The 23,510-nt window shown below is 48.6% G+C and overlaps 11 protein-coding genes across 11 annotated transcripts; 6 read left to right on the top strand and 5 right to left on the bottom strand.

Annotated features, from left to right (window-relative positions):
• The first annotated feature begins 122 nt into the window (after positions 1 to 122).
• On the top strand, positions 123 to 2,155 carry ASPWEDRAFT_42105 (proteasome regulatory particle lid subunit RPN5). The gene is made up of 5 exons (XM_040835711.1): positions 123 to 410; positions 465 to 521; positions 585 to 821; positions 874 to 1,362; positions 1,424 to 2,155. Exons 1-5 carry the CDS (start codon positions 324 to 326, stop codon positions 2,024 to 2,026), a joined length of 1,473 nt encoding a protein of 490 aa, XP_040687858.1. The 5' UTR covers positions 123 to 323; the 3' UTR covers positions 2,027 to 2,155.
• ASPWEDRAFT_563966 (alpha/beta hydrolase) lies at positions 2,147 to 3,389 on the bottom strand. The gene is made up of 2 exons (XM_040838285.1): positions 3,280 to 3,389; positions 2,147 to 3,195 (listed from the first exon to the last, which is right to left on the bottom strand). Exon 2 carries the CDS (start codon positions 3,116 to 3,118, stop codon positions 2,279 to 2,281), a length of 840 nt encoding a protein of 279 aa, XP_040687857.1. The 5' UTR covers positions 3,119 to 3,195; positions 3,280 to 3,389; the 3' UTR covers positions 2,147 to 2,278.
• Positions 3,390 to 3,491: 102 nt separating this feature from the next.
• On the top strand, positions 3,492 to 4,141 carry ASPWEDRAFT_42102 (uncharacterized protein). The gene has a single exon (XM_040835710.1). It carries the CDS (start codon positions 3,619 to 3,621, stop codon positions 3,895 to 3,897), a length of 279 nt encoding a protein of 92 aa, XP_040687856.1. The 5' UTR covers positions 3,492 to 3,618; the 3' UTR covers positions 3,898 to 4,141.
• Positions 4,142 to 5,071: 930 nt separating this feature from the next.
• ASPWEDRAFT_52458 (40S ribosomal protein eS27) lies at positions 5,072 to 5,596 on the bottom strand (the record flags this gene model as incomplete). The annotated part of the gene is made up of 3 exons (XM_040837753.1): positions 5,072 to 5,254; positions 5,346 to 5,408; positions 5,594 to 5,596. The coding sequence occupies 3 exons, from the start codon at positions 5,594 to 5,596 to the stop codon at positions 5,072 to 5,074; spliced, it is 249 nt and encodes an 82-aa protein (XP_040687855.1).
• A 765-nt stretch (positions 5,597 to 6,361) lies between these two features.
• Positions 6,362 to 7,990, bottom strand: ASPWEDRAFT_112598 (aminoalcoholphosphotransferase; the record flags this gene model as incomplete). Its single annotated transcript, XM_040828341.1, has 7 exons — positions 6,362 to 6,487; positions 6,548 to 7,212; positions 7,263 to 7,358; positions 7,414 to 7,460; positions 7,531 to 7,688; positions 7,772 to 7,781; positions 7,851 to 7,990. The coding sequence occupies 7 exons, from the start codon at positions 7,988 to 7,990 to the stop codon at positions 6,362 to 6,364; spliced, it is 1,242 nt and encodes a 413-aa protein (XP_040687854.1).
• A 1,018-nt stretch (positions 7,991 to 9,008) lies between these two features.
• Positions 9,009 to 10,250, bottom strand: ASPWEDRAFT_173599 (NIPSNAP family protein; the record flags this gene model as incomplete). The annotated part of the gene is made up of 2 exons (XM_040831106.1): positions 9,009 to 9,493; positions 9,572 to 10,250. 2 exons carry the CDS (start codon positions 10,248 to 10,250, stop codon positions 9,009 to 9,011), a joined length of 1,164 nt encoding a protein of 387 aa, XP_040687853.1.
• Positions 10,251 to 11,182: 932 nt separating this feature from the next.
• Positions 11,183 to 12,380, top strand: ASPWEDRAFT_42100 (pyridoxamine 5'-phosphate oxidase family protein). The gene is made up of 2 exons (XM_040835709.1): positions 11,183 to 11,432; positions 11,493 to 12,380. The coding sequence occupies exons 1-2, from the start codon at positions 11,316 to 11,318 to the stop codon at positions 12,099 to 12,101; spliced, it is 726 nt and encodes a 241-aa protein (XP_040687852.1). The 5' UTR covers positions 11,183 to 11,315; the 3' UTR covers positions 12,102 to 12,380.
• A 233-nt stretch (positions 12,381 to 12,613) lies between these two features.
• On the top strand, positions 12,614 to 13,468 carry ASPWEDRAFT_52454 (lipoyl(octanoyl) transferase LIP2; the record flags this gene model as incomplete). The annotated part of the gene is made up of 1 exon (XM_040837752.1): positions 12,614 to 13,468. One exon carries the CDS (start codon positions 12,614 to 12,616, stop codon positions 13,466 to 13,468), a length of 855 nt encoding a protein of 284 aa, XP_040687851.1.
• A 683-nt stretch (positions 13,469 to 14,151) lies between these two features.
• Positions 14,152 to 15,176, bottom strand: rho3 (Rho family GTPase RHO3; the record flags this gene model as incomplete). Its single annotated transcript, XM_040828416.1, has 8 exons — positions 14,152 to 14,270; positions 14,326 to 14,527; positions 14,586 to 14,707; positions 14,763 to 14,777; positions 14,840 to 14,856; positions 14,932 to 14,949; positions 15,012 to 15,062; positions 15,127 to 15,176. 8 exons carry the CDS (start codon positions 15,174 to 15,176, stop codon positions 14,152 to 14,154), a joined length of 594 nt encoding a protein of 197 aa, XP_040687850.1.
• Positions 15,177 to 16,677: 1,501 nt separating this feature from the next.
• On the top strand, positions 16,678 to 18,370 carry ASPWEDRAFT_173595 (putative COP9 signalosome subunit 2 (CsnB); the record flags this gene model as incomplete). Its single annotated transcript, XM_040831105.1, has 4 exons — positions 16,678 to 16,721; positions 16,784 to 16,945; positions 17,001 to 17,061; positions 17,117 to 18,370. 4 exons carry the CDS (start codon positions 16,678 to 16,680, stop codon positions 18,368 to 18,370), a joined length of 1,521 nt encoding a protein of 506 aa, XP_040687849.1.
• Positions 18,371 to 21,853: 3,483 nt separating this feature from the next.
• ASPWEDRAFT_173594 (OTU family ubiquitin thioesterase) lies at positions 21,854 to 23,484 on the top strand (the record flags this gene model as incomplete). The annotated part of the gene is made up of 7 exons (XM_040831104.1): positions 21,854 to 21,940; positions 21,986 to 22,072; positions 22,120 to 22,183; positions 22,243 to 22,508; positions 22,598 to 22,869; positions 22,916 to 23,359; positions 23,406 to 23,484. The coding sequence occupies 7 exons, from the start codon at positions 21,854 to 21,856 to the stop codon at positions 23,482 to 23,484; spliced, it is 1,299 nt and encodes a 432-aa protein (XP_040687848.1).
• Positions 23,485 to 23,510: the final 26 nt, after the last annotated feature.

The following is a 23,510-nucleotide window of genomic DNA, read 5'->3' as shown; positions in this document are numbered from 1 at the left end:
GGAAGAAAAGAAAAGCAGGATGGCTGCTGCAATCTCACGTAGAAAAGGGTGTTTGTTGACCATCGCAAGTCCAGCTGCACTCACCGTCGCTGATTTCAGATCACGTGAGGGACAGCTTCCGCCAGCCAGCTCGAAGCAACTCCGCAGAAGGGCGTAGACCTCGTCAGAGCTTCATGCCCATTCCCATCCAAAACCTCCCCTCCACATCACCCTAATTCGACCTCAGGCTAGTGCATACTTAGCTTGCCTGGTTTACTGAATCCCCCCTCTTACACCTATCGATTTCCAACTTTCAACGACGTGACGCACCAGCTTTCGTCACCATGTCTGACGGCGGCATCTTGAAGGCCGAGAAGGACTTCACCAAGGATGCTGACAAGCTGATCCCAGAGGCGGAGGCGCTGGCAAAGGTGCGAACTGGCTTGCGATAATGAAACAAATCAAATGCTGACATGGTTTGGCAGACCGATGTCCAGGGTGCTATTGACAAGCTCTTGGTGCTGGAGAAGCAGGCAAGACAGGTATGACATCTTATTGTTGTCTCTTTATCACGGTTTTGTGTCTAATATTGATTTGAAATATAGGCCTCCGATCTGCCCACCACATCCAGACTCCTCATCACTATCGTCACACTCAGCAAGAACTCCGGCGATTGGAACCTCCTCAACGACCAAGTGCTCCTTCTATCCAAGAAACATGGACAGCTTAAGCAGGCTACAACAAGGATGGTGCAGACGGTTATGGGATTCCTTGACGAAACCCCTAACTTGGATGTTAAGCTTTCCGTCATTGAAACTTTGCGAACAGTGACTGAGGGAAAGGTTGGTCGTTTCCCTTGTACAGCTTCGGTGCAGTTTCTAATGTGGTTCGCAGATCTTCGTCGAAGTTGAGAGAGCCCGTGTCACCCGCATCCTATCTAATATCAGGAAGTCCCAAGGCGACCTTAACGCCGCTGCCGACATTTTGTGCGAGTTGCAGGTGGAGACCTTTGGTTCCATGACCAGAAGAGAAAAGACAGAGTTCATCTTGGAACAAGTTTCTCTTTGCATAGAAAGAGGCGATTGGACGCAGGCTACCATTCTGAGCCGCAAGATCAACAAGCGATACTTTAACCGCAAGCCGAAGAAGACCCCCGAACAGATTGAGAAGCTCAAGAAGGAGGCTGAGGAAAGAGAAAAGACTCGTGGCCCTGATGAAGCCCCGATGGAAGTCGATGATGATGTGACGGATTTGAAGCTTCGCTACTACGAACAACAAATCGTCCTTTCCAACCATGACTACAAGTACCTCGAGGTTTGCAAACACTACAGAGAGGTTTTGGACACAGAGTCGGTGGAAAACAACCCAGAGCAACTGCGAGCAGTAAGATTTACATCTAATATTTTTTTTTGTGGCTCGTTCCCATCGCTAACACTGCATAAAGGTGCTTGCCCGAATTGTTTACTACATCGTTCTGTCGCCCTATGACAATGAGCAGTCAGACCTGCTGCACCGCATCCAACAAGATAGCCGACTTTCTGTGGTTCCCATGGAAAGTCGGTTGGTTAAGATGTTTACCATTCATGAGCTCATGCGCTGGCCGGTTGTTGCGGAGCAATTCGGACCTCATCTATGTGACACCGATGTTTTCGATGCTAAGCCCGCGCAGTCCACTGATGACCAGCGACACAAGAGATGGCAAGATTTTCGGAAGCGCGTGATCGAGCACAATGTCCGCGTGGTGGCCAAGTACTACACTCGCATTCAAATGGGCCGCCTCACCGAGCTGTTGGACCTGACGGAAGAAGAGACGGAGAAGTACATTAGCGAACTGGTTATGTTGAAGACTATTTACGCCAAGATTGACCGCCCTGCTCGATTGATCAGCTTCTCCAAACCCCGCGATGCGGATGACGTGTTGAACGAATGGAGCAGTGACATGAAGAGCCTTTTGGGTCTGTTGGAGCGCATCGATCACTTGATCACCAAGGAAGAGATGATGGCCAGAATCCTTCCGACCCGGGGCGAGAAGGGCAAGGCTCGTTAAAATGCCTACCTTCAAGGACTTTATGTGGATAGCGGACATGAATGAATTGGCGCTGGATGTTTTCAACAGCGTGTAAAATAATCTACGGTAGACCACATTGAATAATGCTCACCATTGCATGCTTTTCGTGTAAATGGTAATTAGTTATCTCTATCGTATAAATCGTCAATTGTATTGTCCAAAGATGCCGATAAAACGCTAGACGCAGCAGTAGTATATATAAAACAGGAGGTATCTACCATGCGCAATACTCTAGAATGGCAAATCCATGTCTCGAACATCTTCCTCTTCTTCCTGGCCCTTACCACCCTGACCGTCCAGTCGCTCTTTAATAAACCTCACCGCGGCATCCAAATACGGCCGCTGGCTAGGCAAGAAATGACCACCGGGATGCCAAACCACCTTATCTTCCTTCTCTGGATCACCGGCACAGGCCTCAATCAACGACCGACTGCGACTATCATCCACGACCGAGTCCAAAGAACCCAACACATGCAGCACAGGAGTTTGAATCGCGGGATCCTCGTAGAAAGCCCGGTACCGCGCACCCGGCGAGCGGAACCCACTATAGCACAGCGCAAACTTGAGAGGCGGATGCGAAAGCGAGTCAAAGCCCGACGGGAAAGAAAATCCAGTAACTCCATCACTGTTACCCTTATCCTGCTCCGCAACCCTGGCAAAGGTATCCTTCCGTCCGGGTTCGAGCAAGCCGGCCACCATCGCGGCCAAGGCAGCACCCTGCGAGAACCCAATTACACCATCAAAGGGGCCTTCATCGCGAAGAACCTTTGCGACAGCATCCAAACCATCCTCGAGACCAAGATAAAGGGGTGGGTCGGCAGTGTTGGAGCGGCGCCACCATCCGTAGGCTTCGACGGCTTCGTCCATGTCATTGTTTGGGGAGGGTTCGTAGCCGGGGATATCGGCGGGGTTGAGATGAATGGGGCCCGTGGGGTAGATGGCGGCGACTTCGTGGAGGGGAAAAGCCTTGGTGATGTGTTTGATCAAGGCGCGGGATTTGGCATGGAAGAGGGCGCCAGATTGGGTGTAACCATGGAGCATGAGGAGTTTGAGAGGTTGGCGGGGAGTCATGATGATGGTGGATAGGAAGCGACAGGGAGATCGATAAAACGGATTGCTGAGTAGACGATTGAATTCAGATAGCAGGACTGGCCTTTGCATCAGCGATTGAATAAAATAGACTGGTGCGAGGGGAGGGAGAGAGAAAGAGCGAATGTGAAGATATTGATTACTCGAGTGGGATCGCTGATAAGATAACCAAAGGCGGAGTAGTCATCTCCCCTCAAAGTATGAGCTCAACTGTCAACAACAAACATCCATCTATGAGAACCATCAGCATCTATTCCTACACTTGGCCAAGTATTAATCAAGTTTATATCCCCATTAATACTTCACAATGGCGTCTGAAACCTGGAACTTCGACCTCACCAAGGCCGACACTGCCATGACCGAGCTGCTTCAGTACGTCCACCCTCTCCCACAACGTGGAATGAATCAAATCACTTCCTATCATCCTAATAGCCATCAAACTGACAATTCCCTTTAAAGTTCCTTCGAGTCACATCCCCCAAATGCAACCTCCAAGCCCCCACCCAACCTTCTTCTTCCTCTACGACTTGGTCCGCAACACCTACAAGCAACTCAAAGACATTGACGTTGAAAAGCACACATCCGGCGACAAGGCCGCCCGCGATCAGGTCTCGGAGGTATATGGTCGAAACAACTTTGCCAATATCCTGGTGAATGATACGACGGGCAAACTGGCCCTCCTTACGGGCGGTGACCCATCCAACCCGGTGGACTTTGGTGATGATATTCGGAGCAAGGCTAAGGCATTGAGTGATGTTTAAGCTAGGCATATAGCCAATGGGTCTGTGTGGGGAAAGTTACACGGCGTGGACTATATATACTCAGGAAAAGAAGCTGGTTTTGAATATGCTATTGGTGATGGGTATCCTGTGTACAAGAGTATAGAACTTGCATTTCTGAAATAGAGAATAAATATGAGTGCTCTCGCTCAGATGACGTGGCATTGTCATTTATACACAGCTATTGGACTATGTTACATGCAGCACACATCATCGAATTGTCCGATTTCGATTCCAGAATCCTTCAGATTATGCAGGACATAGATGTCTCACCGCTCGTACATACAAGGGCTCAATGGCACTAATGTTATCGATAGACGCTGGCTATGACCAGGTGGGGCAAATGGGCATGTCAAGCCTTCAAGGGCGAGGCTCTACGATATGTAGTGCCTAGTTAAATGTGATGGCAGATGTTCCAAGCATAATGAGAATACACTACATATTCTAGACGGATGCTACAGGTGCGGAGTGCTGCTTCAAAATATCATACGTCATACAATGCATAAACTATTCATACGAGGACGGATGGGAGGGACTGGATATCGACTTGGATTCACTTTTAGCATACATCCATAGGCTACACGGTCTGCAACCAAGCACAAGTATGTCTGCCATCAAGCACATCCAAGGTTATCCAAGGCACCGCTTTCCTAGCACATTGCCAGCCAATCCAGTCATTCACATCGTCAAAAGTCGTAGTTCGCTGTCTTTTGATATCCGGATTCCTGTATCATCCAGCAAGGCTCATGCAGATGTCTTTTCTTTTAGATATCCCATCGTCCGATTTTTTTCGTTGAGATACATTCCATCCGAAAACACGTCGTACAAAGCCAGTGCACAGAGAACAAGGAGGAACAATGGAAGAACGTTAGGGTGCAAGAAAAGGAAGAAAAAAACAAGTTGATATAGTTGGACCGATTCATGTGGCAGATATCCGGAACTCCCCTCCATGTGGAAAAAATAAGCTTAGAACACACTTGTCACGCTTTTTGTTTTGTGGGTTGCCTTCGAACATTGTAAAATTTTTTGGGTTTCTCGCAAAGGGCGAGGATTCCATCTTCTATCTGTATCTGCTCCCTCAAAAAATATTAATCCATCGTCGAAGAAGAACGCCACATTTCTTTCATCATCGCCTCGGCTCGGTACGGCGTGACATCTACTTCCGGCGGAAAGAGCATCCCTCAGTGAGTCTGGCCTTACCACCGGTGGGCTGGCAGAGAACGGTGGAGCATCCGGCGCAGATGACAACGGTCTGGGCGTGCGAGAAGACGGTGGTGATGGTGAAGCAGCCGGGGCACTTGACGTCCATGAAGAAGGAGCGGGGACCGGGCACAAGTTGCTGTGGTGCGAGAAAAGGTCCAAGTCAGTCATCCAAACTATCTTGGTGGAAGGAACGGGGTTGTGTATCGATGAGCCCAAAATTTGCATACCTTGAGCTTGTGCTTGCGGGCCTCAGCCTGAGGCGAGGGGTTGAGGAGGTCAATCGCGAGAACCTATAGTGGAAAAAAGGACATGTTAGACAAGTTGTTCATCCGTTCAAGGCCGATGAAAATTTGGCGACGGCGACGGCGACGATGACCCCCGAAGGTAGACATGCCAGGTCTGTGCAACCAGGCCCGACTATCCAGGATCATCGTCAAAGGCCCGATAAGCAGGCAAAAAGGCGATGAAAACTCACCATCTTGACGAGACTATAAGTCGATCAGCGAAGGAGGTTGAATGGAGCGCTGATGGAGATGGCCTGCTTGAGGGTGTGAAGCGGAAGAGGTGGTCTCGTGGAGATGGAAGGGAATTGTCGACGGCGTCACACCCAAACCGTCCCGTTTGGGGAGAGTAGGGTTCGAACCCTCGCTAAGCTCTCCTTTTCCAGTAGGCTTTGCTTGGCCCGTGCGTTTACCCCATGTCGGCCCGGGATGCAGCCAATCAGCGGCCAGGATTTGATCGAAGTTGCTCGTATATGCTGGATCGATCTAGTTATCCATTTACATCTAGACTTCATGATCTCAGTCAGACCATCTAGAAGAGTCGTGAGACCTGTGATTTGTAGTCGCTGGTGGATGGAAGATTGTCCAAAGTAAGATCTGATGATATCATAATACAATTGTTTCTATTTGCTAATTCTCATCTAATATTCTAAGGCAGTACAATCATCCATGATCGTATGCTGGGTTTCCAGCCCAGCAATGCATGTATGCACTGATGTATATGCATAAATAGTCTATGGTATGGAGTACATCGTAGCTCCAATTCAAAACAAAAAAAGTCTTCCTCGATCGCTCCTGAGACACATTACAACCAATCTCTTCCCCGAAAAAAAAAAAAAAAAAATGGAGTAGGTCAATACCCACTCTGGAGTAAATGAACAAGATACCACGCTCGTACATAATTCATGGATCGTGTCGCATATTTTATATGCAAGTGGAACATCCGAGAAGATTGTCAATCATTAAAGCGTCTTCTTCGAGACACCATCAGCCTGTCCGCTGATCTTTGGTTTCTCTTCGACGTGCGGGTGCTTGATGGTTAAGCACCAAATGTCGATGTAGTCACAGATCGTGGTGATCACATCATACTGTCAAGTAATTAGCACTGCTGTAGGTATCAATTTCAAAGCAAAATGGATTAAACTTACCACGAAACTTCCATAGACACCAATCGCCAGACCCAAGCAGACAAACACGAATCCAACCTGGCACGCCCCGTTTCCGATGAGACTCGGCCAGAGACCAAGGAGGGGACCAGCACTGTCAAACACGCCGAAAGCAAGAGGCCCCAGAAGAATGTTGATGTAAGGGAATTCGCCCTTGATCAAGTGAGCGACAATCATTCTCCCCACAGCGTAGGCGTTGATCAAGCCTACATAAAGCACGAACGGAACAATATGGTTCTCCAAAATTGTCGGCTGCAAGTGAAGGTAAGCTGGAACAAGTGTCCACACAGCAACAAGAGGAAGAAGGCCGTAAAGTGGCTTGATGGGATCCTGGCCACGTTCCTTTTGAACTTGGATGACGTGTAGGATACTTGAGCCGGTGGCAAAGAAGAGCAGGATTCCACCGTACACCAAATACCAGTCCGTAAAGCGCATCTCGTACAATTCCTTTGGGACGGATTCCAGCCTGGGAACGCCAATTGTCTCGAACATGGCCCGGTGCCAGAAACTGCCACCACCCACATAGGCCGTAAATCCAAAGACAACGCAGAGGGTGAGAACGCCCTCAACGGGACCTGAGATAATACCCAGAGTCAGAACCTGGGTGTAGTACTCGTCCCAAGTTTGAACGTAGAAAGTCATGGTCGCTAACCATATCAGCACATATACTCCAGAAATAGCAGAGGATCCAACATACATCCAAAAAGTGTCAATATAGTTGCCCATGACTGGCCAAAGTTCATCGTACCGCAAAAAATCAAAACACCCAAGGCAGTGTTGCATGCATCGACACCTGAAAGAAACAAAGGTCAATATCTATTTTCTCTTCGAGGAAGCATTCCACGTACTGTGATCGAACAATTCACCCAAAGGACCACTTTGTCTTGTTCTCCGGCTATAGATACAAAACAATTCAGTCAGATTTAGTCCATAGACGCGCAAAAAGGGATATCACGGATGCTTACGCTTGCATGCCATCTACGGCATCAAAAGTTTGGTATAGGAAAAGCCCCAGAGCGCAGCTGGCATAAACCCATGGCGGGCAATCACGGTCTAGCGTTGGATTATACCATAGCATGGTGACGAGATTAAATACCACGAATAAGAATCCCGTCAGGGTAATCTACCGGCGTAATGATTCCGCTCATTATTATTCTGTTCCAATTTGACCGGACCAGGGAAATGAAGCAGTTAGAGAGAACTTACGGCATTAGGCCTAAAGAGAGAATGCTGTCAGTAAACTATCTAGCCAGCACCAAGTTCCTCTTCAAGGGACTCTACTTACGCCATACCCATGGGAAAACAGTTGATCACACATTTATTATAAAACGGCTTGAGGACATAACGGCTTATAAGCGAATGGTCGACCCCAGAATACCGGTATTCCCGGAGTTTGGGCAGTTGATGTTGGCGAATGTAGACCATCTTAAGCTTTTTCTATGGTTTGTCCTTCCTCTCAATCCCCGTCTACGGGGAAGAAGCTGTGGAGAATTCCTTCGGAGTTCTTTTCTTCTGATACGACCTGGCGGTGAAATGACCAAGACAGGGGGTGGTCAGAAGCTGCAAACTTGGGTGATGCTCGCAGAGGGAGATGGAAATAGTCAAAGAAGTAGCGAAAATTGACGGTTATCTGGGCTGTTTTGAATTCAGAAACCCAGAGCTGCGAGGGGAAGATTCGTTGGGAAGAAAACAAGCAGCTGGTGCGCAAGTCTGTTGATTTTTTTTTCTGCCGGAAAAACAACATGCCAAAGTTTCCTTAGCAAGGCGGGGAACACTCGTCACAGTAGGCAAACCGGGCTCGGTTCTCTTCGACGGCGGCCCACGTGCATCGCACAGGACACGATGTCATTTGTCGAAGACGATTTGTGATGGTGGTTTAATTTACTGATCGCCATGGAAGAAGCCGTGATAAAAAGTGGGGTAGTGTCTGAGCGAGCTGAAAGCTGAGAGTTGAGAGTTGGGACTGGGATTGGGATTGGTGGACTTGGGGGATCGGAGTCGCTAAAAAATTTGCTTCGAAGGGTGGGAATTTTGAATGATTACTTGAAGATAAGAGTGAAAGGAAAAACAGCGCATTTGATTCATGGTAAATAGGTACAAGTGATGAAATGCCATATCTCATACACTAAAGTGGTACGATAGCCTAATACAGTAGAGTAGTGGGTAGTGGGTAGACCAAATAATGCTTGTTCCAATCTTCCTTTTAAAAGGACCGTCAGAACAATTCAAAACAATCCCCAGATCACTTATGAATCACCAATGCTTCATCAACTGCAGCACCATCACAACCAGCACTTGCTCCTTTGGTCTTGTCCACTCACATCCATGGCGCTCAGCGATTTCCCGAAAAAAAATCCGAGCTGCCTGCCTAACCGGCCGGCTAATATGAGATTGCGCTAGCAATTTGAGGAGCTAGCTCCGTGGGATTCAAACTACACGTCTTTTAACCCACGGGACTCCAAAGCATAGGGGTCAGAATCCGACTCTGCATGGTCTGAATGAGTGGGACTGTCTTGTGAACAGTATCTGCCCAACCCTCGATGCCCCATGACAGCTCACGGCGAATCTTGCGCTCCTCGAGATTTGCAAACTGCCACAGGTGGTGCACGGTGTTCAATTCACCGATTTGAACGAACCAGGCGCCAACTCCCTCCATGACTTCCCGGCGCGCCTTGAGACCGTTTCGCCAGTGTGTCTCCCATTCGAGCAAGTTTCCAGGGTGAAGTGTGTAGGATCGAAGCTCGAAAAGTCCGCCAAGGCGGCGCGGTGGGGTCGTTGGCCAGAAAGAGAATTCCTGCATCAACGACGTCTTCTTGCTCTTGATCAAACTCTTCAACTTTCGGTCAAACTCGGGGAATTCTGGGTGTTGGGAGATAGAGTGAAGTGAGGCATGATAACCTTCATAACGTTGGTACTCCCAGATGTGGACTGTGGGCGCAGGGTTAGCATACCAAACGCGCATGGAAACAGCTCAAAGGAACAGGGGAGCTGTATGGCTATGTATACCAAATGTGTCATTGTCTCCAACTTGAGTGCGCCAGCTTCCAACCAAATTCACTCGGTTTTCTTCCATCCCCGCCATACGGGGATACCACTTGCTGACGAGTTCAACATACTCGTCTACTTTGTCGGGCTTTACTTCGTGGAAAACGATCGAATGGACATATTTTCCGCGGGCAAGGACTTGCGAAAAGGAGCGTTCAATATCTTTATCAAGCTGTTGGCCTTCCCGTGTTCCGTAGATGAGCGACGAAAGAGCACCCCGTTTGGGGGACTGGTTAGCGTCCAGCAGTTGTTTTTCTCCTATAGAACGATGCGTGGACAGTAAGCCCAGTGACCTATTGTCAAGAGTTGCAGCGGCGTCAAAAACATGACTGGTGTTACTGCTCGCATTGCTCGCTTGCGGAGCAGTGGGAGCGGTAGCGTACTCACGGAGACGATCACGGGATGCAGGGGATGATGAGGCAGAGGCAGAGGCAGAAGCATCGACAGACTGACTCTCTTGCTGTTCCTTCTTCTTGCGAGCTACTTCCAAATTCTCACGAAACTCTTTCTGGCGGGCATTGAACTCAGCAGCCGAGTCGGGGGTAATGTCACGGATGGAGGGAGCACGACACAGGGTGGTGGAAGAGCTAAAAGGCCGCACCAGTGAAGAAACAGGGCGCAAATAGCGTGGTGCGAGCATGTTGGGTGGTACACAACAGAAACGCTGCAGATAAAAAAAAAAGGGGAGAGGAAAGGTTTGCAAGGGGTGAGGTAGTGAGTCTCGGCAAACAACAAAGATTGATGCAAGAGATGCAAATGATGGATAGCAGCAGGAAGACAGTTAAAAGGAAACGTAGGAGGGGTTATGAAGAAGAGAGGAGGGAGAGGGGGTTGATGGAGGAGAAAGAGCAGGGACAGGGAAGTCGGTCGGTTGGCAGATGGACACACGACCAAACAGGATGGAAGGGAAGCTGCAGCGGAAGAAGGACCAGGTAGCAGCCGTTTAGCAGGACCAAGGGAAGCGGAGAAGACAAACTCCCCAGAGGATGGAGTTCGGGTACGAATCACGGTTGATCAGGAATAATCAGATGGACACGAATGGCCGTGGCAGTATGATTGTTTCAGGATGAGAAAAAGGGGAGATGGAGAAGAGGAAGAGGAAGAAGAAGCTGGGGAAAGCGACAGAGTGCGGGGAAGGGAGCTTGGGCCGGCTACCACAGGCTATATAGGAATACGACTGCTAGTTGACTAGTAAGATTAGGGAGAGCAGCTGAGGTTTTACGCATGGTCTAATAATGATAATCCAGCTGTTGATCGTGTTGATGCTACGGTTTTGCCGCCATTGCCTATTTGCACAGACGATCATCGCTGTTTTGACCCTGATTCCTGAAGCCATCATGACGACAGCTGTTTCAATGTCTCCACGCCGATTGCGCATCACTAACTCTTCAGTTTTGATTATTGAGATGCTGTTCCCATAGCCCCATAAATAATCCTTGTTCCTTAATTCCTTGCCTTCCCCTTCTCTCTCTCTTTATCTCCGTCGAGTGCATCGCAGTGTCTGATGACGTCGATGGATCCAGTGGCGGCGATCCGATCGAGCCCGGCCGTAAACGGTCGGTCGAGGCTGGAGCAGTCCTGGCAGCGGAGAGATTTTTCGAGCACACACACCGCTACGTATCTCTGTTCACCGTTGTACTGGGGATATCATCAAGTTGATAGTTTCATTGTTCGGTTTCCAACTTGAAAGAAAGAAGTGCCCATTATGACGGACTCGCTCAACCCTCCTCTCTCCTACGAGGCTTCTGCTACCACCACTCACCCCCACGTCGCAACCACTTTGCCTTCGGAGGTCATTTCGTGCCTGAAGAACTCACGTTTTGTATGTGTTATCACCTGTCCTCATTTCTGTGATTAGGATTGACGCTGATCTTCATTCTAGCTTCATCTAGCAACATGCGATGACCTAACTCCCCATATCTCTCTCATGTCCTACACCTATCTGCCCTCAACTCCCTTTGACCCGCACCCAACAATTATCATGACCACCAATCCTTCCTCCCGAAAAACTAACCATCTCTTGACTAACCCACGAGTATCTCTTCTGGTTCACGACTGGGTGTCCCATCGCCCACCTACCCGGGCGCCGACTGGAGACCGTGAAGGCTCCCCGCCACCTGCTGCGACCCGTTCGTCGCTGGCGAGCTTGCTGATGAATTTGAATACGAGTGCCCTATCCAGCATCTCTACGACCATTACAGGCACAGCCCGTTTCCTGGAAGCTGGCTCGGAAGAAGAATCCTGGTGCAAGGAGAAACATTTGGAGAATAACACTTTTGAGGAGGAAGAGATGAACACATTCGGCCAACAGCAGCAGCAAATTGGACAAAGACGACCCAGTCTCTCCATCGATAGTGATGTCCGGGTTGTTACTGTCAGGGTTCGCGAAGGCCGTATCGCAGACTGGAAGGGTGGTGTACGGGACTGGACGGTGGTCACGGAGGGTGAAGAACAACCACATTCTGGTCTGGTTAACGGCGATACCCCGTGACGTTGAAGTTTTCCATTGGATTTTATGATCCCAGTACATTCTTTTGTTTTTCATGAATAAAAGGGAACTATGATTTACGAGCAACTGCTCTACGTTGAAACCTTGTTTCTGTTAGGCGATGCATGAATCTCTCGTATTAAAAAAGTCAGCTATGAATACTTGAGGACTACACATCAACCTTTGTCTAATTGTATACTATTCACAAAGATAACCATCAAGAATCGATTCTACAATCTACGTCACATGATCGACGTAAGCAACGGCTATTGACGGAGTGACATCGACGCTTATCGCTTCCGGATAACTCGCCTTGTGCTGCTCCGTATTCCGTATTCCGCGGGCAATTGACGTCTTCACCAAGCCTCAACCCGATGATCCGCCTCGAATAAGACAGACAACACCAATTGACCAAATCCACCTCGACTATGGTGCATATTATACATCGATGAACAGTGCGATCACTTCTTAACCTCTATTCATCCTCGAACCCTTTCACCAATCCGGCCGGCATCATGAGACTCGCACACCTTCACTTCCCCAGCATCACTCCATTCACACGCGTTTCCAACATCCAACAAACCCTCACATCACGTCTCCTAGCCCATAAGAAAATAGACCCTACCGCTACCGCATCCTCTGCTACAAATCCCCCTCCCGATCCAACAATCATCACCTTCACCCCAAACCCCGTCTACACAACCGGCCGACGAGACCTGCCTCCCTCCAACACCTCTCCGCAATCCTCATCGCCTCCATCGAAGACCCTCTCCCTCCCCCCAGCGCTAGAACCAATCCGACACATCCTCTCCTCCTCCAATGGCTCCCCGATAGCAGAGTACCACCCCACCCTGCGCGGCGGACAAACAACCTACCACGGACCGGGCCAGATGGTCGCATACACGATTCTTGATCTCCGCCGTCTGGGCCTCACCCCGCGATGTCATATCCGGTTACTCGAGAATAGCGTCATTGACGTCCTGGGCGGGTTTGGGGTGAAGGGTCTCGTCACTGAGGATCCGGGCGTGTGGGTGCCTCCGTCGTCGCCGTCGAGCGGGCTGTTGCCGAAGAAGGTCACCGCGGTGGGTGTGCATCTCCGCAGGAATATCAGTAGCTATGGAATTGGGTTTAATGTTACCGAGGAGCCGATGTGGTATTTTCAGCAGATTGTGGCGTGTGGGCTTGAAGGGAGGGAGACGACGAGTTTGGAGGGCGAGGGCGTGCGAGGGGCGAGCATTGATGATGTTGCGGGGAGGTTTGTTGATGCTTTTGTGCAGAGGCTGAATGCCGATTTTGCCTATGGAGAGGGTGCAACTGGGGAGAAGATTGACTCGGTATACAGTGTCCAGGAAAAAGATCTTGAGGTATAGAGTTAGGATAAAGCTTTGATGCGGGGACAATGCTGTCATGTTCATCGGGTGACACCGTACCGCATGAAGACCAAGGTATATAAAAATCATTTGTTGACTGGCGTTCGACTTTTGCATCACATACATCATCTACGGTGATCGAATCCATACTAATATCCTGGTTACTGGCGTAAAGCCTTCCAAACGGAGATACAATACAGGTATCAATTGATTCAAAGCCCTTTCAGGTAGATAACAACAAAATCATCATAAGTAGTACACGTGCGTACGTCTATAGTAAATGGAGGATAAATAATAACAGATTCTTCGATCCGCACCGCAAGAATGAGACAAGATGGGCAATATCAAAAATTGCCAATTGAATGGCAAAGACCCCTCGAAAGACTTGACATCCTGAGCAGTGACGGACTCAAATCGAAGGCATTAGGAAGAATACAAAAGAGGTTGCCTCAACCTAGAAAATATATATATAGAAGAATAGAAGTGAAAAATGGTCGCGCTGAAATGCTGGAGTAGCCGTAGACGAAGCAGCAATTTGAATGTCCGCATGGTTCGTGGTCGCCGCAGGGGGGACGTCGTGCGGCTCTTGATCTCAGACGTTGAATGCAAAGAAAACGCAAAAGGATATCAAATGAAAAGGCGTAGGAAGCAGAATAGTGTCCACACCCACCGGGCGGAGACCTCTAGAGGATCACACATCCTCCACTGGATCCCTTGGATCCTGGGGGCTTAACCTCGAGGGCGACCTTGGCTGCCTCGTAAAAGGTCTCTCTGATACCGCGATTTTGGACAGCAGAGCATTCTATGGAAAGTATATTAGTTCTCCAACTGTCTACCAAAAGGCCTGCCACTCTTACCCAAATACTTGACGGCACCGATTTCCTTTGCCTTGGCTAGTCCTTGGTCGAATGTGATGGTGTTCGTGTTGTCGTTCAGATCCTCGTCCTTTCTCAAGTCACACTTGAGCGCCGTAAGGACCATTCTCACGCCCGGGCAGTTCTCGGAGATCTCCTCCGTCCATTTGCTCGCCACGTTCTCGAATGAATCGGGGCTGTCGACCTATATCCCAATAGTCGTTAATGCCGATCATCAAAAAAAACAGAACGCCGGTGCTTACGCTGAAGCAAAGCATGATCACATGGGTATCCTCGTATGAAAGCGCGCGCAATCGATCGAATTCTTCCTGGCCAGCCGTGTCCCACAAAGACAACTCCATGTGTGTACCGTCAACGAAAATATCTTTGGGTCACATGTCAGTACGCGAAAGAGGGGTATCGTAGAAAATAGAATTTACCGTGGACATAGTTCTCTGGAAAGGCGGATCGTCAGCATACATCATCACTTCATAATGGGGGGGGAATGCGCGCGCACCAAAGACAGTCGGCTCACTAAAGCACAGGGGAAAAGTCAAGGTTAATATCGCATTGCCATTGCAGTACTCTAGACACAGAATCCGTCCTTACTAGACTGTTGGGAAGAACCTGGCAGTCAAAAATTAGTGGTCTCGTTGGGATGTCATCATTATACGGGGTAGGCTGCCAACCCTCTGGTGAACACATTCAGGGCCGAAGTCTTGCCGCAAGCACCGTCACCTCTATCTCCAGCAGTCAGAATCCTGCAAAACAAGTATTATCGTAGTTTATTCGGGTGACACTGACAAAAGCACCATCTTGCGCTGAACGACTTTCTGACGCCCGCATAACTCCATTGTGGGAAAAGACTGCCGGGTTGTTCGTTAGGTGGCGTGAGGACAGAGGGCCAGCGATCTCGAGAGGGGGCGGTTTCCGTTAAATGCGGAGATCGAGGCAGGCAAAGGGGTATTATAAGGAGATATAATCGGATATTTTGTGTGTCAGTCTGGAAGGGTGTATAATTATAGAAAAAGAAAAAGGTTTCACGGCGAGGCAGTGGGTGTTGTCCAAGTAAATTAATTGGAAGAGGCAAGGCAGCGCGAGTCCCTGGGCCGTGCTGAGTCGATGACATCGGATCCTGAAAAGGATCAGCGAATAGGGTAATCTCCATCGGCCAAGGGGACAGAGTCTTCATTTCCTTTCGCCTCCCGCGGTGCCTGAGTCCGTCCTGACTCTCGAGTTTCTTCGAAATGAAGCTTTATACAGGGCGCAGTTCTCTGCCGCGCATGTCTTGCCCTGGTGTTTTGCGAGTTGGTGGTCCGGACTTGTCGCAATCTCCACAGTGATGTTTAACTGCCGATGGCCCAGATGCCTGCCATAACAGCGTCACTTATCGTATTATAATTCATGAAATGTCTTCGGATTCGAGTTGCCGTTTATATTCACTACATTCACCGGCTTTACGCTATAAACCAGTGTCAACATGGATTACGGAGTACGCGGAAGTGACGATGATCTCTGCTAAGAGGTTGATAACGACTCTGAACAGTGAGCACCTGAGTTAGAGGCCATGTTTCTGGATGAGAAAATGCTCAAAATGGCATTTGATGCTGCTCGGAGATCCAGAGTTCTCAGGTCTCCAGAAAGGCACGAGCCCTTAGACGCTGTCTGCAAGAACAGTTTCATCCTTCATGGCCCTTCGCGTGCACAATGGCTTCTTCGTATCTGAACTTCTCAATACTGATATCAGGCAGGATATCCTGATTCAGATACTCCATAATACCCTTGACCAGCTGCCGTGAAAACTCACCAAAGGATCTACTTGCATATTAGTTTCTTCTACTTTCGGCCGTAAGAGTTGAACTGACTCAAGTGGTTATTCCTTCTCGAGAAAAGGCTCTTATTTCCACTGCAAGGCCATGAACACAAGCAGTTCTAGTATTTTTGGCATCGTCTGGTTGGTGTTTCATGCCGTCAGCAGACAGGCGCACAGGCACCTTCAACGCCAAAATATCACCATCCAAGGCTATCTTGACTCAAATAAACCAAAAAAGAATGGCAAACCACCCGTAAAATTGCATTTAGAAATAATCTCAAAAGTAGATGTTTGACTGTGGAATGTCTTAACTACAGACCCATCTGCCGCCTTAGCGCGGGGAGACCGAGTTGGCCCCAGGCCCCGATAGGTGCGGGAGGGAGCTCGAGGCCGGAGAACACCAGAAGCTCTTTCTCTCTTTCAACAACGCTCTGAATTCTCCCCCCCAACTCTCGTGAACAGCGACAAATCCATCTCAGATTAAACCAAAAGTCATCCACTAGATTCAGTACACGCCTGGAAAGCGAAAACAGCCCTTCAAAATGTCTGACGACGATGATTTCATGCAGGATTCCGGTGATGAGGAGTACGTTCCCTTCTCCGCCTGGTATTTTTTGGTTGACTCGAACTGACTGGTGTTGATCACAGATATGACTTCGAATACGAGGATGCCGATGAGGATGACGAGTCTGGCGATATTGGAATCGAGAATAAATACTATAATGCCAAACAGATAAAGGTGGACAGTCCGGAGGACGCGATCGATGAATTCCTGGGGGTACCTACCTTAGAACAGGACAAGGGCGATTGGTAAATGCGGCTATGGTTTCTCGTGGTGTCAGGCTGGATGCTGACATGCGTATAGGGGGTTCAAGGGACTCAAACAAGCCATCAAACTCGAGTTCAAGCTTGGAAGATATGGAGATGTAAGCTTCCTGTATTCCCGCCCGTGTCGACGCCATGCTGATTCATTTCCCCTAGGCAGTTGAACACTATCGCGAATTACTCACCTACGTCAAGTCGGCCGTCACCCGCAACTACTCCGAAAAGTCGATCAATAACATGCTTGATTACATAGAGAAGGGCTCAGACGACGACAAGGCTTATCAGTGCATGGAGGAATTCTACTCCCTGACCCTCAACTCCTTCCAAAATACGAACAACGAGCGTCTGTGGCTGAAGACCAATATCAAACTAGCTCGCCTCTGGTTAGAACGCAAGGCTTTCAACCAGCTGATCAAAAAGGTGCGAGAGTTGCACCAAGCATGTCAACGGGAGGACGGTTCGGACGACCCCGGCAAAGGGACCTATCTACTGGAATTATACGCCCTGGAAATCCAAATGTATGCACAGACGAAAAACAACAAGCGACTCAAGGCTTTGTACCAGCGTGCGCTCCGTGTACGGTCGGCCGTGCCACACCCCAAAATCATGGGAATCATCCGCGAGTGTGGAGGAAAAATGCACATGAGCGAGGAGAACTGGGAGGAGGCGCAGAGTGACTTTTTCGAGTCATTCCGCAATTATGATGAAGCGGGATCGATGCAACGGATCCAGGTTCTCAAGTACCTTGTGCTGACAACGATGCTAATGAAGTCGGATATCAACCCATTTGACTCGCAAGAGACGAAGCCGTACAAGAGCGACCCCCGCATTTCTGCCATGACCGATCTAGTGGATGCATATCAGCGTGACGATATCCATGCATACGAAGCGATCCTGAGCAAACACCCGGATGTACTGGCGGATCCGTTTATTGCGGAGAACATTGACGAGGTCAGCCGCAACATGCGGACCAAGGCGGTTCTCAAATTGATCGCCCCATACACGCGGTTTTCGCTGAAATTTATCTCGAAGAACATCAAGATATCCGTTCCGGAGGTGCAGGACATTCTGAGTTTTCTGATCCTCGACAAGAAGCTCAACGCTAAAATCGACCAAGAGAGTGGGACCGTTGTGGTTGAGAGTGCTAGCGACGTGGATCGACTACGATCTCTCCAGGAGTGGAGCTCGTCGCTACGAACGCTTTGGCAGACGACACTGAACGACGGGGACGGGTTCAAGGTCGATGAGGCCTCGCAACTTCACGGGATGTCAGCAGGAGGCATGTTCCAATCGGGGTTTGGAGACGAGACCCCGGTGGGTATGCGAGCTGGCAATCCCCGACGGGGCGGGTGGAAGGGCAAAGCGTCGACTGGGCCTGGAGGGAAGACAGGAACGGGGGTGGTGTATTAGGGGAGACGTCATCCAGTGGTCCGTAATATTCTGCAGAGATCATTCGAAGACGGCTGCAAGACCACCGCACAAACCGGGGTCTGGGACACGCAAACTGCAGGGTGGACAGGGAGAATTGACAAACGAACCGTAAGGATGTACGATTGAGCAGGGTTCCTGGCGGCAGTGCGGCCACGATAGTCGGGATAGAAAAAAGAAAAGAAAACCAAGCAAAAGTACAGACTGGAAGAGGAAAAACAGGATACAGGATCACCCCGGCAGGAGAATTTGAGCAAGGTGGCCCCGCGCGCTTAGGGAAGAACAATCAGGGCGAGAGTCAGGAACTACTCTGTACGAGAGGAAGAGCTGCCAGTGGAGTCAGAGAGGAGAGGACAATTGGGCCGGTCGGGAATTTTAGCTCAGGGAGGAAGTCGTTGGGTCAGAGGGCGCCACCAGTACTTTTGACAATTGGCGTTGACTAGTTTCTGTATGAATGTGATGATAAGATGACCATGATTGCATCGATGACTCGATCGTAAGAAGCTCTGTGGCAATTGGAGAGGGCGAGTATGAGTACCTGACGGCCGAGAAATGGCCGATCATACATAGAGAGTAAGTATACGGAGAGGCAAGGGAGAAGACAAAGAGCGGTTGAGCAAGCAGAAGTACAGGTTAGGTACTAATCGTAGCACACACCAGGCATCGAGTACTTGACAGTACTTACAGTAGTAAGTAAGAGTAAGGAAGAGTAAGGGTAGCGGTTCTCGGGGAAGCTCCGCATTCGATGCTTTGACCGAAGATCCAAGGGATTTATTTTTTGATTTTCGATTTGACTTTTATTGCTTTTTCCATTCTTTTCTTTTTCTTTTTCTTTTTCCTTTTTTTTTTTTTTTTTTTTCTCTCAATTTGTCCGTGTCCCAACTCGTATGAGAAAAGCAACTAAGAGAGCACCTAGAGATAGCAAACAAACAGACCCCAGACGATATCCAGCAGGATGATTGGGAAGAGCGGAAAAGATCCAGGTAAATGGAGACGAATCGGAAGAGAAAGGCGGGAGATGATATGGTGACATTGCCTAGTAGGTGTTATTATCGTAGACCCTGTTAGTTGCCTTGTATGGAGGTGATAGAGCAGATACAGTAATTTTTGGTGTCTGATGTGTGGTGTCTATATAAGTATTAGTGGATCTTAATACGAAGTATTAAGATTAATATCATATTAGATTATGATTATTGAACATAGATTATTGATTGAATATTCCATCCAGGTGGTCTGGATTATGATTCCATATGGTAGGCATAACACCAATTATGGAGAGTCGGTCAAACCACGGTGCCTGGTTTGTGGATCAATAATATGATTATCTCCGTATACGAAATACTCTGTAATAACAATAAATTATTGGAAGCCTTGGACAAAGCCTTGAGGAATCGTTGGATGGGATGGCCCGAAGAAGAAATATATGTAGGTACAGCTACCCGTTCACCCAAAGAGGTGGTTGACACTCATGGGGCATCCGATTTGCACGGAGGACAGGGCAAAAAATGCAGGAAGAAAAAAAAAATTAAATAAATAAATAAAATAAAAATAAAGAAGAAGAGAGTAAAAAAGAGGACGTGGAGACAAAGCGTTTCGCCGTTGTCGAACAAGTTGTTTGTTGGTTGGATATGCCGGGACATGTGGTCGATCGAGGATCTTCTTTTTCGTGTATGGTGGTATTATTGCCATGAATATTGACTTGATATGCGATCTGAGCACCGATAACTCTTCTTTTTTTTTTTTCTTTTTTCGTTTATTCTGTAAGTTCGTCACACAATAATAATCAATAAACGGAGGAAATATAAATATAAATATGAATATAAAATCAATATAATCAAAATCATCCGACCAGATGCATCTGACGCTTCCCCGACTTTCCCGCATCCACACAACCACTGCTTTTCTTCCTTTCTTTCTTTCTTCTCCCTTCCCTGTCGTAAATTCCTCTCTCCTATCCTCTCTCCTATTGCCTGACGTGCTCCTGCACGAGGAGGATTTCCCCCTCTCTCGGGAGTTATCATTCTTCTTCTTTGCAAAAAGGCATCTTGTTTTTATTTTATTTTTTATTCTGATCCACCATCAAACTCCAACTAAATAAACCCCGCCCCTCCCCCCATTCTGTCCAACTATCACCACATCCCCCCCCCAAGTGCTGCTATATTAATTATTATATCTCTCTTCCCTCCCCTTCCCTTATTTACTATATCCAATATCCCTGTTCCATCTCCATCTCTACATTATTATTATATCTTCACACCGATCTTCCTACATCAGGGCACGTGTGAGCTTGTATGCATCCCTGCTGTAAAAAACAAAATCTCCAAAAAAAAAAAAGCAAAATTCCAGTCAACAATCATCCAAAGGTCTGAGTTGATCCTTTCTTTCTTCTTTTTTTCTTTTCTTTTTCTATCCTTTTTTTTTTTGTCTCATGATTTGATATTCTTTTGCTCTTCTGTTCTCCTCCCTACTTGATGCTGTGCCAAAGTCAAATCGCCTTCAGGAATGTGTCAGTAATCGGTCGACATTCCTGATGCATTTCCAGCATCAGACCAACTGCACTTCGCCCACTGGTGTTCTTCTACAGCTGCGCGGAATCGTTTTCCGTTTCCTTTTTTGTTCTCTTGTTGGCCATCCTTGTAAGACGGTCTGTCCGTGTCCTAGCTGTGGTTCGTCATCTGCTCTGTCCATGACGGCTTGAGCGGAGAGTCCATAAGTCCTCCTCTTCTCCATCCTTCCCCTCTCTCCACTCTCCACTGTTGTGCACACACACTTTCTTAGTCCAGAGATAGAGTGACTCCGGCTACCTGGACTCTCTTCAGCCGCTCATCCATCTCCTCTCGCCCTCTTCTCCTCTTATTGGGTTTCTTCGCCCCATCGCTGTTACCCATGCACTCCCTCCAGATCGTGGCGGCCTTTTAGTTCCTTCGTTCCCCCAGATCACTGCCTCCTCTGATTGATCGGCTCTGATATCATATCATTCCTTCCTTGCCTGCCTTTTCCTGTCCTTGCCTTGTCGTGCTCTGCTTCTTTTATCCCTATATCATCTGCCTATCTATCCGAGTATTGCCGAGCTAAACGATAGTAGGCCTCTTTACCTGTCTGTCTTGATATCAAGAACATCCAGTCGACTGGTGCTGTCTTATTCTAAGGGAATATCATCAACTCTAATGATGATCATTTGTCCTGTGTGTTCTCACGGTCGTCTCTGTCCAGTGAATGATACTAACCGTGCTCAGGCCTTCTGCTTGTGAACCCAGATCCAACACCACGACCCAACTTTCTTATGCGATGTCCTTGTCGGATATCCCCTGGAATCATCAGTTCAATTCTTACAGTCATTTTCCGGACAGGCAAGACCTTCACACCACTTTCTATCCACAGGTTTCCCCTTCATCTGCCGTTATCGCCCACGGGCTCTCTCAGCTATCAAGTGCTTTCTACAGCGGTACTCCCGCCACCTCCAGGATGAGCAGCAGCAACATGAACACATTATCCACCGACGAAATGGAGCGGTTCCAGCAGCTGTCCAACAAGTACCAACCCGAGCTTCAGGTATTCTACATGTTCTATCGCCATGGATCCAGCTGATCTGTGTAGGGCCCTCTGGTATCTGCAAAGCAAAATAGCAGCTCCATTGCAGTGGACTATGCGAACGCAGACCCTACACTTGCCACAAAAACCAATGTAGGAATCCACCTCACACTTGGAAGGCCATATCTGACAGTTAATAGACACTTGCTATCACACATCCCTTCACACGTACAATGAAAGGTGATGGAAACTGTGGCTGGAGAGGTATCTATCCCACTTCCATCTATCCCCTCTATCTATCCATGCTTTGCTCACCTATCTAGCGGTCGCATTCGGTTACTTTGAAAACCTTTTCAACCTCCGTGACACGCTCCAGATCCATCGCGAATTACTCCGGATCAAGTCGATGAATACCCTTCTCGATCAGGTCGGCCAGCAGGAGCATCTGTACGAGATCTTTGTGGATGCCACCGAAGAAGTCTTCAACCAAATATCAGAGGCCATTGAAAGCGGGGTCCGAGATGACTCGTTCCTCGTGGAGGCTTTCAACAACGAGTACAATTCAAACGCAATCATCACTCACTTTAGAGTTAGTAACCATTTCAATCCTTGACGGTCTCTACCTGTCGACGTGAGGCCAGGAATTTACCACTGACAACTTCACTTTCAATTCTTTAGCTTTTGACGAGTGCGTGGATGAGACTGAATGCCCACCGCTACCAAGCTTTTCTTTCCATGCCCTTGGACCAATACTGCGCAACGCGGGTAGAGACAGTCCGCACGGAGATTGATGAAGTCGGCCTGCAAGCGCTGGTCGATGGAATCATCGACCAATCTGGCTTTGCCGTTGAAATCCTGTACCTGGATCGAAGCGAGGGCGAGGCCGTGACGCCTCACATCCTGAACGCTACTCGGAGCAGCCCTTCGACCATTCGACTGTTATATCGCCCGTAAGTCTGAACCCATTGCATCGTCGATTAGATACTGACGGCTTAGGGGCCATTATGATCTTCTGTACCGGCCCGAACCTACTGTGAATATGGCACCCGTGGTCAATTACCAATACGCAATGACTTCTAACTACTCCCCCTGGGATCAAGGTGCTTTCTCATTCGATGTAAATTCCAGCTTGATGTCAATTCCAAACCTAATGGTTGATCCATCATTTGCGCTTGCTCCCGCACCCATGCCTCCAGCCCCTCCAAGTCCGTACCGAGTACCTTCGCCCCAGGAAGTGTACCAACCTCCTATTCAAAGCCCGCCACCGCCACCGCCTGTCTCTATGCCGTCCCCGTCAGCTTCTAGGATGTCTTCTGCGCCACCACCGATGAGCTCTTTGCCGAATCGACCTCCTTCTGAAGGGCCTCGGATTCGATTGAATCCCTTGGTCATGAAACCCAACCTGAGCCATTCCCTCCCCGTCACCACACCCTTCAAGAAGTAAGTTTCCCGAAGGAAGTCCTAGATAGGTGTTTAATTCTGGCAGTTCCCCCTACAATCAAGCCCACTTCCAAAACCAAGACTTTGAACCGATCCACTGGGAACCCCACGACTCTCGGAAATAAAACGCACATAGCAAAAGTTGGCCACA

The sequence above is a fragment of the Aspergillus wentii genome, assembly GCF_001890725.1.
Source record: "Aspergillus wentii DTO 134E9 unplaced genomic scaffold ASPWEscaffold_5, whole genome shotgun sequence".
NCBI classification, from domain to species: Eukaryota; Fungi; Ascomycota; class Eurotiomycetes; order Eurotiales; family Aspergillaceae; genus Aspergillus; species Aspergillus wentii.
Note: the sequence above shows the minus strand (reverse complement) of the source record. Positions and strands in the feature narration are given on the sequence as shown.

Excerpts from the sequence above, each read along its gene's own strand:
- ASPWEDRAFT_42105 (XM_040835711.1), top strand. The coding sequence starts at position 324 with ATGTCTGACGGCGGCATCTTGAAGGCCGAGAAGGACTTCACCAAGGAT. Across the intron at positions 411-464 it reads AGGCGGAGGCGCTGGCAAAG|ACCGATGTCCAGGGTGCTAT; the intron begins GTGCGAACTGGC and ends ATGGTTTGGCAG. Across the intron at positions 822-873 it reads GAACAGTGACTGAGGGAAAG|ATCTTCGTCGAAGTTGAGAG; the intron begins GTTGGTCGTTTC and ends TGTGGTTCGCAG.
- ASPWEDRAFT_563966 (XM_040838285.1), bottom strand. The coding sequence starts at position 3,118 with ATGACTCCCCGCCAACCTCTCAAACTCCTCATGCTCCATGGTTACACC.
- ASPWEDRAFT_42102 (XM_040835710.1), top strand. The coding sequence starts at position 3,619 with ATGCAACCTCCAAGCCCCCACCCAACCTTCTTCTTCCTCTACGACTTG.
- ASPWEDRAFT_42100 (XM_040835709.1), top strand. The coding sequence starts at position 11,316 with ATGACGGACTCGCTCAACCCTCCTCTCTCCTACGAGGCTTCTGCTACC. Across the intron at positions 11,433-11,492 it reads GCCTGAAGAACTCACGTTTT|CTTCATCTAGCAACATGCGA; the intron begins GTATGTGTTATC and ends TCTTCATTCTAG.